This window comes from Scyliorhinus canicula, chromosome 5 (assembly GCF_902713615.1).
Source record: "Scyliorhinus canicula chromosome 5, sScyCan1.1, whole genome shotgun sequence".
Classification (NCBI taxonomy): Eukaryota; Metazoa; Chordata; class Chondrichthyes; order Carcharhiniformes; family Scyliorhinidae; genus Scyliorhinus; species Scyliorhinus canicula.
In genome coordinates this window covers 190,050,705-190,066,391 of record NC_052150.1, presented here as the reverse complement: position 1 = coordinate 190,066,391, position 15,687 = coordinate 190,050,705, and the positions used below count along the sequence as shown (strand labels likewise).

At 46.1% G+C, this 15,687-nt stretch overlaps 1 protein-coding gene across 4 annotated transcripts in view; it reads left to right on the top strand.

The window, feature by feature from the left end:
• The window catches only part of nrp1a (neuropilin 1a), a 239,642-nt gene that overhangs the window by 66,137 nt on the left and 157,818 nt on the right, over nucleotides 1–15,687 (top strand). For all 4 annotated transcript variants that reach the window (XM_038798278.1, XM_038798281.1, XM_038798280.1 and 1 more), the window contains exon 5: nucleotides 1,755–1,982. In XM_038798278.1, the coding sequence (XP_038654206.1) occupies nucleotides 1,755–1,982 (228 nt within the window). The remainder of the gene's footprint in view (nucleotides 1–1,754; nucleotides 1,983–15,687) is intronic.

Below are 15,687 nucleotides of genomic sequence, written 5' to 3'. Positions count from 1 at the left end.
TTGTAAATCCGTTGAATAAGAAAGCACTGCACCATGATCATTGCTTAGATAATGTGAAAGACCAGCATTAGCTGGGATTGCCAACATGTCCTTCAACTCCTTATTGTTGCTGCTGTTCTTTATACTTGAAATGGTTGACGTAAATCTCTGGAATGCTTTCATTTAAAAGCTTCCCTTCTAGCTTCAAGAGACTTGAATGATTCTTTGAGCAGTTTCTGAGAAAAGTGATGCAGCATTGTATAAATATGAAGTCTTTCCTTTTTAATGCTGCTTAGAGTAAGGAAGGAAAAATTCATGCATGTACACAAAATGTGCATTAACTACTGCAATTTATCAGTTCATTTCAATACAACACTTTATAGCAACACCTGTGTCAACACTGTTCGACCTGTATCGCAGTGACAGGCACATGCTGTATGCATTAACTCTTCCACCCTGCGTATGAGAGCACGATAGGTCGCATCTGGTGTGCAAACGGAATCACTCCCTGTGGAAACATATGCCAGGATTCCCTCGGCTCGTAGAGACTTGTGCATCCCACTGGTGTTAGTAAAATCCTGCCATTCTCACATAAAAACTTCTTTAAAATTTAAATTAACAACAGGAAAGGTACAATTACTGCTTCTCTAGTGGGTAGCTGAAATTCCGAGACCATGCACATACCTATTTATATCACAGCACATTATCTGGAATGCCATTATATTTAGTGCTGGAAGTCATAGCAAGCCAAGCCATTAAACCTCGAGAAGTCTGTATTGGTCTCTACTTGGTCATAATGTACTCCAATTAATGAAGGGTTGGCCCAATTATCAGGTGTGGCTTATTGCATTTACATCATGTACATGCACTAGGCCAGGGCTTAGCTGTATAGAGTCTCCTGTCTCCCCCTATTTTTATCTGCAATACCTACTGATTAAGTGCCGGAGGTCATCACTAGCTGCCTGTTTTCCAGCAAGGTTGTTAATTCTTACATGTGGCAACAGTTATGTGAATGAAAAGCCTGCCAATAGTTTTATTTTAATTACCATTGATAGGCATGTCAATGATATTCAAGACTGTACCCATGCAACATAAGGACAAAAGAAATAATTGCAGATGCACAAGAGAAGTAAAATACACATATCAGAGAATCATATTTGGGGTGAAAGTCAACTCCGACCAATGTACACACTTAAACAACTGATGTTGCCTCCTTCACCCCCATAGGCAAGGTCAGAAACTCAAGGCACTTCCAAGAACTTTCCCAGCGTGAGTCTGTGAGATTGCTGCGTGAAGACACCAGGACATGGCCAGTACAGGTCCTCGCCTTCAGGCAGTCCTTCAGGGCCTCATTTGGGACAGAACTTTGGGATAAAGTCCAATCCATTCATTTCATTCCTAAGTTAAAGTTTTACTTTTAAAAAAAAATTTAGACTATCCAATTATTTTTTTTCCAATTGATGGGCAATTTAGCATGGCCGATCCACCTACTCTTTTTGAGTTCTGGAGGTGAGACACGGGGAGACTGTGTAAACTCCACATGGACAGTGACCCAGGGCCGGGATCGAACCTGGGAACTCGGCGGGAGTGGGGAAAAGAGATAGAATGGGGCACCTCATTTCATGGGTTAATCCTGAAAGACAGAGGAAAGAGAGAGGATTATAGGGTTGAGACTTACCTTGGCTAGTAAGCAATGGCTGTCTATTATACTAATTTCTATTGATACCCCAGCAAGTGTTTCATTGATTATTAATCCATTGCTCTTGTGTTTTCAGGGCCAGAATGTTCCAAGAATTTCACTGCAGAAAGTGCAGAGATAAAATCACCTGGATTTCCTGAGAAATATCCAAATAATTTGGAATGCACCTACATGATTTTTGCACCAGCGACGGCAGAAATCCTTCTGGATTTTGCAAGCTTTGACCTGGAACCAGATGATAATTCACGGGAGGGAATGTTATGTCGCTTTGACAGACTGGAAATCTGGGATGGTTTTCCAGGAGGTAAGAAAGAAACAATAATTTTTCCTGAAGTTTTAGTTTTCTAGCAGTTTTTATTGGAGAAGCAGTCATAGCTGCTTAGTTAACAATGCACTGATTAACTATCGAACTAAAGAATATATATATATATATTTATATATATACAGCAAGTTACAGTGTTGTAAAAGAGAATAACACACAGGATATTAAATGGAATGTTACAGAACTCATTCATAATCCGTGAGAAAACCTGGACCAGAAAACCTTTTACATTTATAGGCTTATCGGTTTAATCCAACAATTAGTTTTAAACAGAAACTTGCAGTTAGTCATTACTTTCTGAAGCTGATTTAATTCCACAGAATATTAATGGTTGCTTAAATGATTGAAAATTTTGAATAACAGCAAAAGTCATTTGTAGTTAAAATCAAATTTCCCTTTCATCATAATGCGGCAAACTCATTACCTCAAAGCCGTTTTGGATTTTGATATCAAGAAACCCAGGTGAGAGTCCAAGACATGCACAAGATTGCAACAATAGCAACTTCCAATTATGTAGCTTCATTAAAAGTACTAAAACATCCCAAGCCTTCGAGGAAGCATAATCAAACAAAAATTGACACCCGACCAAAGAACGAGTGGCGGGATTCTCTCAGCCTGGGGCCGGGCCGGAGAATCCCCGTGACCGGCGCGATTCGCGCCCCGCCGCCCCAATGCCGGCACGCAGTTCTCCACAGAGCGGAGCATCGGCGCCATTAGCATCGGCATGGTTGGCGCGGCGATGGTCGGGGACCGCCTTACGCGGCCGGCCCGCCAATATCTCAGACCGGGATGGGCCGAGCGGCCGTCGTAAAAACGCCAAGTCCCGCCGGCGCCGTCCACACCTGCTCTCAGCTGGTGGGACCTCGGCGTTGAAGGATCGAGGGGGGGGGGCGGCCTGTGTGGGGGAGGGGGGTCTGACCCCAGGGGGGTGCCTCCGATGTGGCCTGGCCCGCAATCGTGGCCCACCAATCGGCGGGCCGGCCTCTGTGGTTGGCGGCCTCCTTTCCTCTGCGCTGGCCCCTGTAGTATATGTGCCATATTCCGTTGGGGCCGGCGCGTTGAAGGAAGCCACTGCGCATGTGCGCGTTGGTGCCGGTGCCACTGCTCATGAGCGGCCCCCACAGTGCCCAGTTGACTCCGGGATCGGCAGCTGGAGCAGCGTGAACCGCTCCAGTGCCATGCTGGCCCCTTGTAGGGGCCAGAATTGCTGATCCTAAGGCCGTGTTGACGCCGTCGGAATTATGAGGTCCTGCCCAAAGAGCTAAAAAAGACTGTGGCCCTGAATGCCTGCAGAGAATCTGTCACTTTGAGAACTGTTAAAGCCAGAGTGTATAGGATTTCACAGTTCTTCCACCAAACGTTGCAGTGGACAACCAGAAAGATTTGCCCCACTATGTGAAATGAAAATCGCTTATTGTCACGAGTAGGCTTCAATGAAGTTACTGTGAAAAGCCCCTAGTCGCCACATTCCGGCACCTGTCCGGGGAGGCTGGTACGGGAATCGAACCGTGTTGCTGGCTTGCTTGGTCTGCTTTAAAAGCCAGCGATTTAGCTGAGTGAGCTAAACCAGCCCCTGTGATTAGTCTTAATTTCAACACAGGGAATACTTAGGGAGAGGGAAAGGGTTTTTTGGGATGGTAGACTGAGTTTGGGAGGCATTCAGCTTGGTTGTATTGATAAAGTAAAACATTTTGACATGACCTGATAAGATGCAGGCAGTTCATTAATTTTTTAAAAGTCGTTCTCTTTTGTATCTCTGGTACAGTGAATTAGAGCCTTAAATATTACAGAAATTACCAAAGAGGAATTTGGCTCATTACTACTACGCTGCTGCTCTCTCTTCATCCGAAGGGCAGCACGGTAGCATTGTGGATAGCACAATCGCTTCACAGTTCCAGGGTCCCAGGTTCGATTCTGGCTTGGGTCACTCTCTGTGTGGCGTCTGCACATCCTCCCCGTGTGTGCGTGGGTTTCCTCCGGGTGCTCCGGTTTCCTCCCACAGTCCAAAAATGGGCAGGTTAAGTGGATTGGCCATGATAAATTGCCCTTAGTGTCCAAAATTGCCCTTAGTGTTGGGTGGGGTTACTGTGTTATGGGGATAGGGTGGAGGTGTTGACCTTGGGTAGGGTGCTCTTTACAAGAGCCGGTGCAGACTCGATGGGCCGAATGGCCTTCTTCTGCACTGTAAATTCTATGAAATCTATCTACATGAATCTACTATTTCTCTCCTTTCCCATATTCTTCATATGCTTCCCGTTGAAAAATGTATCCAATTGCCTATTAAATGATGCTAGAATTGCAGCTTCATCGGCTACTTGTTCCTGTTCTAATAATCCTCTGTGTGAAATAATTGCTTTGAATGTTGTTCATTGACTGGAAATCTTTACAGTGACTCATCAACCAGTGGAAATTATTTTCAAACTATTTACCCGCTCAAAATGTTTTATTAATTTGAACCGTAACCTTCTTGGTTCAAAGGAAGAGAGCTACAATATTCCAAGTCTTTTTTCACATGCGGAACTTTTCAGCCCTGGTATCATTCCAGTAAATCTTTCCATGGCTCCAATATGCTTGTTATAATGCAATAAGCAGAACTACACACAATGATTAAAAGTGACCTAACCACATCCAGTATCACATTATTCCTTTTATGTTTGGTGCCCCTTTGTACCAAATCCAAAATTTTAAATGCTTTTTATGGCATTACTACCTGCATGGGTGGCACGGTGGCATGGTGGTTAGCACTGCTGCATCACAGCGCCAGGGGCTCAGGTTCAATTCTGGCCTTGGGTGGAGTTTGCACACTCTCCCCGTGTCTGCATGGGTTCCTTCCGGGTGCTCTCGTTTCCTCTCACAGTTCAAAGATGCGGCGGTACGTGGATTGACCAAGTCAAATTGCCCCAAAGTGTCCAAAGGTTAGGTGGGGCTCTGGGGTTAGGGTGGGGGATTGGACCTAGGTAGGGTGCCCTTTCAGATGGTTTGTGCAGACTTGATGGGCTGAATGGCCTCCTTCTGCAATATAGGGATTCCATGATTAATACATTTAAATATCCAGGCACCTCCACTTCTAGATTTCTCTCTTTCCCCACCTTGTAAAGTATTTTGCCATTCCCGGGATACTTTCTTTCACCATACCTTTTCCCAAAATGCGTGCTGTACCTCATTTTTCACCGACCCATATCTGTCACCTCTCTAGGTACCCCTGCATTTTTCCTTGCAGTTTTCTCTGCCTCTCAATTTGATGTCAGCAAACTTTTCTCTTGTATCTATATCCAGACCATTTATGAAAATGAGAAAAAGAGATCCCAGCATATATCTCTGGGGCTCAGCACTGTTCACAGGCTGCCAATCCAAGGAACCCCCAACTTTTTGCTTTTGATTCTACAACCTTGGGCGCAATCTAACGGAAATATTTCTAAGTGTCATTTCAGGCGGGTTTGGCTGGGAATTTCTCCCCTGCTCCGTCAATGCTATCTAACTTGTTCAGGCCATGGGGATTTCTTACTGGGCTAGTCCACACAATCTTTTTCATGACTGGAGAGCTGAACTCGCTGGCCAGACCGGCTCCTCAGAGGTCGTGCAACGTTTTTGAAAGGGTGCCCTGATCTCTGTGAGCTTGGGGGTTCCCCATATCCTCCACCCATGGGCAATGTCACCCCACACACATGTGAGCATTACACCACACCTCCCCAAGTGGGGACACACCACTATGGGTTTGCTGAGGGACCCCCTTTTCAGGCTTCCCACATTGCCTTTCGGGCCCTCCCCTTCCAGGACCCTCATCCTTCACCTCCCTCAACCTTCTGGAGGCTCCTTTGTATCTGCACCACCCCCACACCCTTCATACCCCCTTCATCCCTCCTTTCATGGGCACGACCCCCTTCAAACCCTAATCCTTGCTGGTGCTATACGGGTGCCCATGCACCCTGGCACTGCCACCCTGGCATCCTGGCAGTGCTTCTGCCAGCCTGGAAGTACCATACATGTACCTTGGCAGTGCCAGGGTGGAGTGCCAAGGTGCCAATCTGGCAGTGCCAAAGTGCCCGGGTGCCAGAGGGAGAACCAGGGTGCCACCCTGCCCTGTCCCTGACCACCCAAAAGCCTTCTGGGAGACCCCCCCAGGTAAATGTGAATCAGTACTAAACGGCGCCCAGCTGGGATCTCCCCAGGGAGGCTAATAGATGCCGGGAGCCGGTTAGATCCAGCATCAGCTCGGTTATGTGGGTCCTGAAAGCCACTTGACTGTGCAAGACTGGGCCCCAGCCATTGCGGAACACGGCCGGTAGATCTCGCTGCATAAAACATGTTAATCATCTAAAATGAAAAAGAGCAACAACTCTGGAAGACAGCAAAGAATAGGAAGGTCAGAATATTATTATTCGCTGATGCCAATCAGATATATTTTTCCAGAACGTATTTTTTGGACATTTCAAGGGTTGCTGCAATTGCAATAAATGCATGGTCCTTCGTAGAAGATAAGCAATGAATCAAACAATTTTGTAAAATTGCCTTTTCTAAAAATAACTGTGGAATAATTTATGTTGGGTATGACAATCATTTGTAGTCATTAATTTATGAAGATATCTGTATCTATCTGGTGGCGCCAGAATCTGCAGCAAATGACAGCAAAATAATCTATTTCTCAGATGAGTTCAAACATGCGCCGATACTTTGGCATGATAATTACCCTCCAAATTGGGCTGAATAAGTCATTTAAACTGCAGCACACGGCAGTGTTTGATAACATTAGACCTGGTCATCTATTAAATTACTACCCACTTGACTTATGTGTGGAAAAGAGTCAAAGGCAACTTGATTGTTACTGGGACACATCCCAAGTGTTATGTTTCCCATCATTTGGTCCTGTTTGTTACACAGCCTTGATCAAACTGTCTGTCTGATGTTAAGGACAAGGGCAGCTGATGGTGAAAAAAATAGCTATTTCGATTTATTTGCAGTCAACCAGATTTTGCATTTTAATAATTGTCTAAACCTAAAATAAATGATCTCACAGTTAGTTCCAGAAAGGTAATTTTGCAAAAGTGTTTGATTCATTGCTTATCTCCTGCAGTGTGCCACATGTTTATTGAAATCCTAGTTACCTTGGAAATCTATTCAGGAAATATTACCTGATTGGCATTCCTAAACACAAATATATTGACCTTCGTTTTCTTTGCTAGCCCTTGTAGGACACATCCTGACACAAAAACAGACTGACTGATCTCAAAACTCAACATTTTACTGTTTGCTGGGTATTATACAATTTTAAAGTTGGCAACTTAATTCAACCCAACGTAAGCATTCTTGGTTAGCAGCACTGCAGCGTTATATTTACCAAGACATTTCCCCTACCTCACCACTACCTCTCTCAACACTTCAATTGTCTCTAAATGTTCTGACAGCCTGGACTTGATGAGTAATTATTGGGAAGGTCGAAGCCATTGTAATTATTACCTGCAGTAAGCTTTGCATCATTGGCACAGAATCCATCCCTTTCCCTGGCAATTAAGACTGCCTATTTCCATCTCTGTAACGTCCTTCTCCCCCCAATTCTCCCCCCCCCCCCCCTTCCTCAACTCACCCAATTCACTGCTGAAATCCTCATCCATTCCTTTATTACCTGAAGCTTGACTATTTAACATGCTCCAGGCCAGCCCCCCATGTTCTAGCCCCCGCAAACCTACGGTCATCCAAATCTCTGCTGTCAACATCCTTATTCATATCAAGCCACGTTCACCCCTGTGCACATTGACTTACATTAGTTCCAGGTCAATCAAAACTCAATTAAAAAATGTCATCCTTATTTTCAAATCTCTCCATTGCCATTCCCTATCTCCTCCAGGCGCAAAACCCTCTGAGGTATCTCCACTTCTCCAATTTTGGCTTCTTGAGCAAGCTATTGTAATCGTTCCATTGTTGGTGGTCATGTCTTCAATTGCCTTGGCTGTGAGCTCTACAATTGCCTCCCTCTCCACATATCTTCCTTTATTGCTCCTTTTAAGACACACTTTAAAACCCTACCTCTTTGACCAGGTTTTGGCTTATATCGCCGATACAGTTTGGCATCAAATTTTGTTTGATAATGCTTCTTTATAGTGCTTTGAGATGTTTTATTACATTAAAGGTGCTATCTATGGCGCTGAGGTCCCAGGTTTTATCCCGGCTCTGGGTCACTGTCCGTGTGAAGTTTGCACATTCTCCCCGTGTCTGCGTGGGTTTCGCACCCACAACACAAAAATGTAGGTGGTTTGGCCACGCTAAAAATAATTGGGTAATCTAAATTTATATTTTAAAAAGGTGCGGTCTAAATGAAAGCTGTTGCCGAGTTGCAGGTTTGTTGAAAAGATAGGGTGATAAAGGTAGGGAGCAGGATTCTCCGTCGGCTGATGCCAGAATCGGGAACACAATTGGGCGGAGAATCAGTCCTGACGGCGAAATTATGGTGGGCGGCGGTTTCACAGCATATCACAATTCTCCAGTGCCTCGACAGCAGCGTCAATGCGTTCCAGAGCGCACGTACTGTAAACACCGTTGGTATATCATTGGCAGGCCTGACCTGGTATTCTCCGGGGCCTCTGCGATGCTCCACCTCCACTGGGGTGAATTCCTGACGGTGAGGTTCACTTGTGCTTTTAAAAATCGTAAACAGGTGCCGTGGCTGCTGAGGAAGATAGAGGGGGCATCTCCATAGTTTGCTGACAGTCGGTCCACTGGCTGGGAGGCTTCTGCCAGTGCCAGGGAGAGCAGCGGTGGGGTGGCTGGAGGTGGGCTGTAGGGTGAGGATGGATGGGTACGGAACACCATTGCTGTGGCCTGTAAGGTAGCCATGCAGCTGCGCACGCCGCTGACAGCCCACTGTGACCTTAGGACCCCAGGTCGTATGGGTGTGTGGTGAATTATACTGTACTGTAATTCACACTGTATTGCATTGCATTGTATTATGTCCTTGTGGGCTCTGTATGTGAGCCGTTGCGCGGCTCTGCCCATAGGGGGAGATGAGGAGCTTGTACAGGGCTCCACCCTTGGCTCCGCCCATGGCCCCTCCCACTACCAGAAGTATAAAGTGCTGCAGCCGTAGGCCTGCTCTCAGTTCCTCTGGTCGCAGGCAGGCTCAGTTGTAAGACTATTAAAACCACAGTTTACTTCCAATCGTGTCTCTAGTGAATTGATGGTCACATCAGGGTGTCCCCCCAGGGCACCCCCCCCCCCCTCTAGTGGGATGGGTGCGCTTCAGTGCAACCAGTGCCATCTTGTTGGCTGGGATGAGTGTGTGTGTAGGGAATGAAGTGTGTATATGCAACTGCAGCTTGTCAGCCTCCCGGGTGTCAATTACGGACCCGGTGAATTTGTCAGTTTCTCATTGGAATCGATCGTGTTCCACGTGGCACCAGTGCTAGCCCCTCCATGGTTGCTGAGTCGGTCCAGGTGTGGCGCCAGTTTTTCTGTCGCGGAAGTCCGCGAATCTTGCCCCGGCATCAACACTAGTCTCAGGAACAGAGGATCCAGCCGAGGGAATATGTTAATGAATGGCTACTTAGAGAAGTTGTTCACATGATGTATCTATTGTAAAAGCTGCTTATGTACAATACCCCTTATTGGAGCCTGATTAAATTTTCACAAAAGTAAACTAAATTCATTGTGCATACTAACAGCTGGTTTAGATCATTGATTTACACATGTGTAACATAACCTCGGCAACTAGATGACTTTTAAGTGATTGTTGTCACAGTTTATGAGGTAATCCAAACTCCTCAACACAGCTATATCTACAAGACTTGTTAATAAATTCCAAGCCATCAATTATAGAAGGCGTAGAAAATCTTTTTTTGTGTGTCAGATTTGGGTTTGCTGTTTCAGTAATAATCACTTTCAGAAATCATACTGCGCTCTGTATCTGAAGGAATCAGTATGGAAAGCAGCAGAGATTTCTCTTAGAAATGATGTCTGAAAGCAACCCCCTGTGAGACGTAACTGTTTCTGTGCATTTGAGAGCGTGGAAATGTCATCTTCAGGAAGCCAAGCAGCCTCGGATTAATGATGAATAATGTAGGATGTCAGGTAGAATGGATATTCTGTCATTTTCTTTTTCCATTTTCTTTTGGAGCCGGGGAAAACATTTCTCCGAGAATCTTTCCTCAGGAGATGAAACAGACTGGGGCGGAATCCATGATAGAATGGATTGTACGTGGTCTGTGACGGGATTGTGTGTGAAGAGTTGGATGGGCCTTTCCCCGTGTGTTATGTTGCTTTTAGTGGAATAAAATGGATCACATCAGTGCTATTGTATTCTTTGTTCTCTGTCGCTGTGATTTAATGGTCTGCTGCCGGGGAGGAGGTGGGAACATTGATGAATAACGTGAACAGTTGATAAGTGATTTAGCCCCAAGGACATCCCTGCAGTTGTCTCATGGAGCTGTGTGAAGTAGTTCCCCCAGAATGCTCTTTCTCTCTTCAGGTACCAGGGCCGAAGAGGGTATTGCCAAAAATGGACTTTTAATTAATCTTTATTAGTGACACAAGTAGGCTTACATTAACACTGCAATGAAGTTATTGTGAAAATCCCCGAGTCGTCACACTCCGTCACCTGTTGGGGTACAGAGGGAGAATTCAGAAGGTCCAATTCACCTAAGAAGGACTTCTGTGGGAGGAAACCAGAGTACCCGGAGGAAATCCACGCAGAAACAGGGAGAACATGCAGACTCCGCACAGAAAGTGACCCAAGATGGGAATCGAACCTGGGTCCCTAGTGCAACAGGGCTAACCACTGTGCTACCATGCCACATTGCTCCATGGTTATGTTTGGCAAGATGCTGTAGTGGGTTACCATTGTTTTCTGTAGGTTATGGCTGATCAGGAGACTCTCAATCCCCCAGGGTGGAGGGGTCAGTCACCGGGGGCATAGGTTTGAGGTCCGTGGGGCAACGTTTAGAGGAGATGGGCGAGGCAGGTTTTTTACGCAGAGGGTGGTGAGTGCCTGAAATGCGTTGCCAGGGGAGGTTGTGGAAGCAGATACATTAACAGCGTTCAAAAGGATTTTGACAAATACATGGATAGGATGGATATAGCGCGATATGGAACTAGGCAGTGCTGAGGGTTTTGGCCAAGAATACAGGGCTCAGTATTCTTCGTGGTAGATATAAATGATGTGGACTTAAATGTGAGAGGTATGATTGGTAAATTTGCAGATGACAGAGTTGATGGTGAAGAGGATAGCTGTGGACTGCAGAATGATATCAATGGTTTGATTAAATTAGCGGAAAAGTGGCAAATGGAATTTTATCCGCAGAAGAGTGAGGTGATGGTTTAGGGGCTGGTTTAGCAAGGGGCTGGTTTAGCCCACTAAATAGCTGGCTTTTAAAGCAGCACAGTTCAATTCCCATACCAGCCTCCCCAAACAGGCGCGGGAATGTGGCGACTAGGGGCTTTTCACAGTAACTTCGTTTGAAGCCTACTTGTGACAATAAGCGATTTTCATTTTTCATGATGCACTTTAGGAGGGAATACAAAGGAAGGATATACTCAATAAATGGGAGGATATTGAGAGAGGTGGAGGAAGTGAGAGAGCCGTGAGTGAATGTCCACAGGCCCCTGAAGGTGGCAGGACAGGTAGATAAGGTGGTCAAGAAAGTATATAGAATGCTTTCCTTTATTGCACAAGGGATGTAATGCTGGAACTGTAAACACTGCTGGTTAGGTCACAGCAGTTCACAGGGCAGCACGGTAGCATTGTGGATAGCACAATCGCTTCACAGCTCCAGGGTCCCATGTTCGATTCTGGCTTGGGTCACTGTCTGTGCGGAGTCTGCACATCCTCCCCGTGTGTGCGTGGGTTTCCTCCGGGTGCTCCGGTTTCCTCCCACAGTCCAAAGATGTGCAGGTTAGGTGGATTGGCCATGATAAATTGCCCTTAGTGTCAGAGCCGGCTCAAGGCACCGGCAACTCGGGCAGTCGCCCGCCCCCTCGGCCCCCCCCCCCCCCCCCCCCCCCCTCGGCCCCATGCGCGGTGGCCGCCCTCCCCCAGGGCGCCCCCCCCCCCCCCCTCGGTCCACCCCCCGCTCGGTCCGCTCCCCCCCTCGGTCCGCTCCACCGCCCCCCCCCCCCCTCGGGCCCCCCCAAGGGCGCCGAAGTTCAGCTTGCACGGGGCGCCAGCAACCCTAGGGCCGGCGCTGCTTAGTGTCTAAAATTGCCCTTAGTGTTGGGTGGGGTTGCTGGGTTATGGGGATAGGGTAGAGGTGTTAACCTTGGGTAGGGTGCTCTTTCCAGGAGCTGGTGCAGACTCGATGGGCCAAATGGCCTCCTTCTGCACTGTAAATTCTATGAAATTACAGGAGGGACGTAATTGCTCTGGAGAGGGTGCAAAAGAGATTGACAAGAATATTGCCAGGCCTGGAAAATGACAGAAATAAGGAAAGATTAGGTTGACGAGGGTGGTTTTTCCTTGGAACAGAGGAGGCTGTAGGGTGACTTGATTGAGGTGAACAACATTATGTGGGGACTAGATAGAATAGACAGGAAGAATCTGTTTCCCAGAATGGAGAGGCCAATTATCAAGGTGGACACAGATTTAAGGTGATTTGTATCAGGGTTAGAGGGGATTTTAGAACAAACCTTTCACCCAGCGGGTGGTAGGTGTCTGAAAGTTTCTGCAGAGATTGGTGGTTGAGGCAGAGACCCTCAACTCATTTAAAAGGCACTTGGACCCAAAGAGAAAATGCTGGAAAATCTCAGCAGGTCTGGCAGCATTTGTAGGGAGAGAGAAGAGCTAACGTTTTGAGTCCAGGTGACATTAGCTCTTTTCTCTCCCTACAAATGCTGCCAGACCTGCTGAGATTTTCCAGCACTTTCTCTTTGGTTTTAGATTCCAGCATCCACAGTAATTTGCTTTTAAAAAAGGCATTTGTAATGGCACATAGAGTGTAGTAAGCTGCAAAGCTGCAGACCGGGTGCTGGAAAATGGGATTAGAGTGGGCGGCAAGTTGTTTCCAGCTAGCACAGATAGGATGGGCTGAATGGCTTTCTTCCTGTGCCAGAATTTTATACGGTTCTCTGTGATAATCAATCTGTTCGGCCAAATTATGAATGCATCTTCTGTGACCATCAAGTCCTGAAGTGGGACTTAAACCATAGAACCACAGGCTTCCTACAGCACAGAAGGGGGCCATTCGGCCCTTTGGGTCTGCATGACCCTCTGAAAGATCACCCTACCTAGGCCCACACCCCCACCCTATGCCCATAACCCACCTACCCTACACATCTTTGAATACTAAGGGACAATTTAGCATGGTCAGTCCACCAAACGTACATCTTTGGACTGTGGGAGGAAACCGGAGCACCCAGAGGAAACCCACGCAGACACAGGGAGTGCAAACTCAACATAGATCGTCAGCCAAGACTGGAATTGAACCCGGACCCATGGCGCTGTGAGGCAGCAGTGCTGACCACTGTGCTACTATGCCGTCCCTCCTGAACCTGGGGCTTGTGTCTCAGATGTAAGGATACTACTACTACCCCACTGTGCCACACAATGTGCCTTACCTCCTGTCCAAGATCCAGCAGAGAAGGAAACAAAACCACACAAAATAAGAAAAGATAACGAGACCTTGGAGCAGATGGGTAGTCAGACAGGAACAGAGAGGAACTGGACTCACATACAAAGGATACACAGTAATGAAAAGTGAAAATAAATAAAGAAAGGACTAGATGCGGACCTCGAAAAAGTAGAGCTACTTGAGAACAATCAAGAACCAGGAAAGGTTATTTGGTCTCATGTGCTAATGTGAATGTGCTAAATAGTGCTCACACCTTTATTATATTTAAAACATCTTTTAGTAAAATTGCTGTGATGGCAGGGAAATGAAATGGAGTAAAGAGGGTGGCACAGGCAATGGAGATGCACAGAAAGAACAATAGCAAAGGAAAGTAAAGAAAACAACAAAGAGCAAAGTACGGAGGCAGAAAGGGCAATAAAGGTCTGCAATGAAACATCAGTGTTCTCTCTCATTCAAATACAAATGATTCGTTACCCTCTCAAAAAGATTATCAGTTGCTAAAAGGTTTATACCACTTTCTCATCAACAAAGCTGTTTTGGGCACAGATTAATTTGAATGGGAGAATAACTTAAGGTCCTGACCCCATTCTGAGCCCAGAATGCACCACAACTAAACTATCATTTGAACTTCCGAGACTGCATCCAGCATGGTTTTAATGTTAGAGGAGACCAACGTTGCTCTTTTACGATTTAAGTCAAACCACCTGGGGAACTGAGCTCTGTGCATACCCAAACATGGAGTACCCTTCATGATTGGCTCAACCTGCAGAAAGGTGCATTCAGCAGTCCAACGCTACTGGACCAACTATGCGTCCACAGTATTATAAACAATGCTTTGAAATAAATTTATTTATTTCCTGCATCATCTCCATGAACTACTTTATGTTCAGTGTCCAAATGTGTAAACACAAAATTATTTCTTAAACCAAGTAACTTAGTAAACCTGTCCTGATGCAGTTTGCTGATCAGTTCATTGGGAACTTCAGCTGGTTCCCTGTGGGTGTGGGACAGTGGGATGGTAGCACAGTGGCACAGTGGTTAGCACTGCTGCCTCACAGCGCCAGGGACCCGGGTTCAATTCCACTCTTGGGTGACTGTTTGGAGTTTGCAGGTTCTTCCCGTGTCTGTGTGGGTTTCCTCCGGGTTCTCCGGAGTTTGCTCCCACAGTCCAACGATTTGCAGGTTAGGTGGATTGGCCATGCTAAAATTGTCCCTTAGTGATCAAGGATGTGTAGGTTAGGTGGGGTTACAGGGATAGGGTGGGGGAGTAGGACTACATAGTGTGCTCTTTCAGAGGGTTGGCGCAGACTCAAATGGCCTTGTTCTGTGCTGTAAGAATTCTAAAATGAAGTGTGGTGAGACTGAGCCAGTGGCGGCTGCAATACTGTAAGATCTGGCATTCACTCCAATCTCAACTTTTAATGCTGATGTCCAAGGACAAATGTCAGAATGAGTTCCTGGCTGCGCAAGAAGCAAAAGTACTTTTCTGTTTGCATTCTTGAAAAAAGTGAGTGGACTCCCTCCGCTGTTGGTAAAGCACATTCCTGAGACAGACTCACACACCCTGGTTTGCATATTTAGGTTATCTGAAGTTGACAGTTTTTGATTTTGACAGCCAGCACTACTCTGAGGAGATCAGCCGTGAGAGTTTGTGATCCAAAACTGTCCATCCCCTCCCCCATTTGCTAATATTTTGGATAAAATTGGGCATGTGAGGGTTAATTCCCACCCCTTAGATACTACTGTACTATTATTCACCTCCATTTTCTTAGTTTATTCCTATTATACTGCCCTATTCCATTTGATCGCTGAAATGTGCTGCATAGCGTGTAGAAGTTACCACTGACCTCTTAATATTGGGATTCTTCCAAATACTGATGGGGACATCAGACATCTGCCATTTCTATAATAAGTCCTTCAATCTCTCCCAGTGTACAAACAGTTATCAGTCTAAAGACACACACAGTTTAATATTCACCAGTGCTTCACAATCCCATTTATTCATTTTCTTTCTTCTGACGGGTCTTTATGGGGACAACATAAGAACCGCTTTGGACACAGAACTACTTTAGTGGTGCCAAATGTTTATTCCCTGTATACATGTTTTGTGTGTGTAAAGTATCTTCTATCATTGTGTT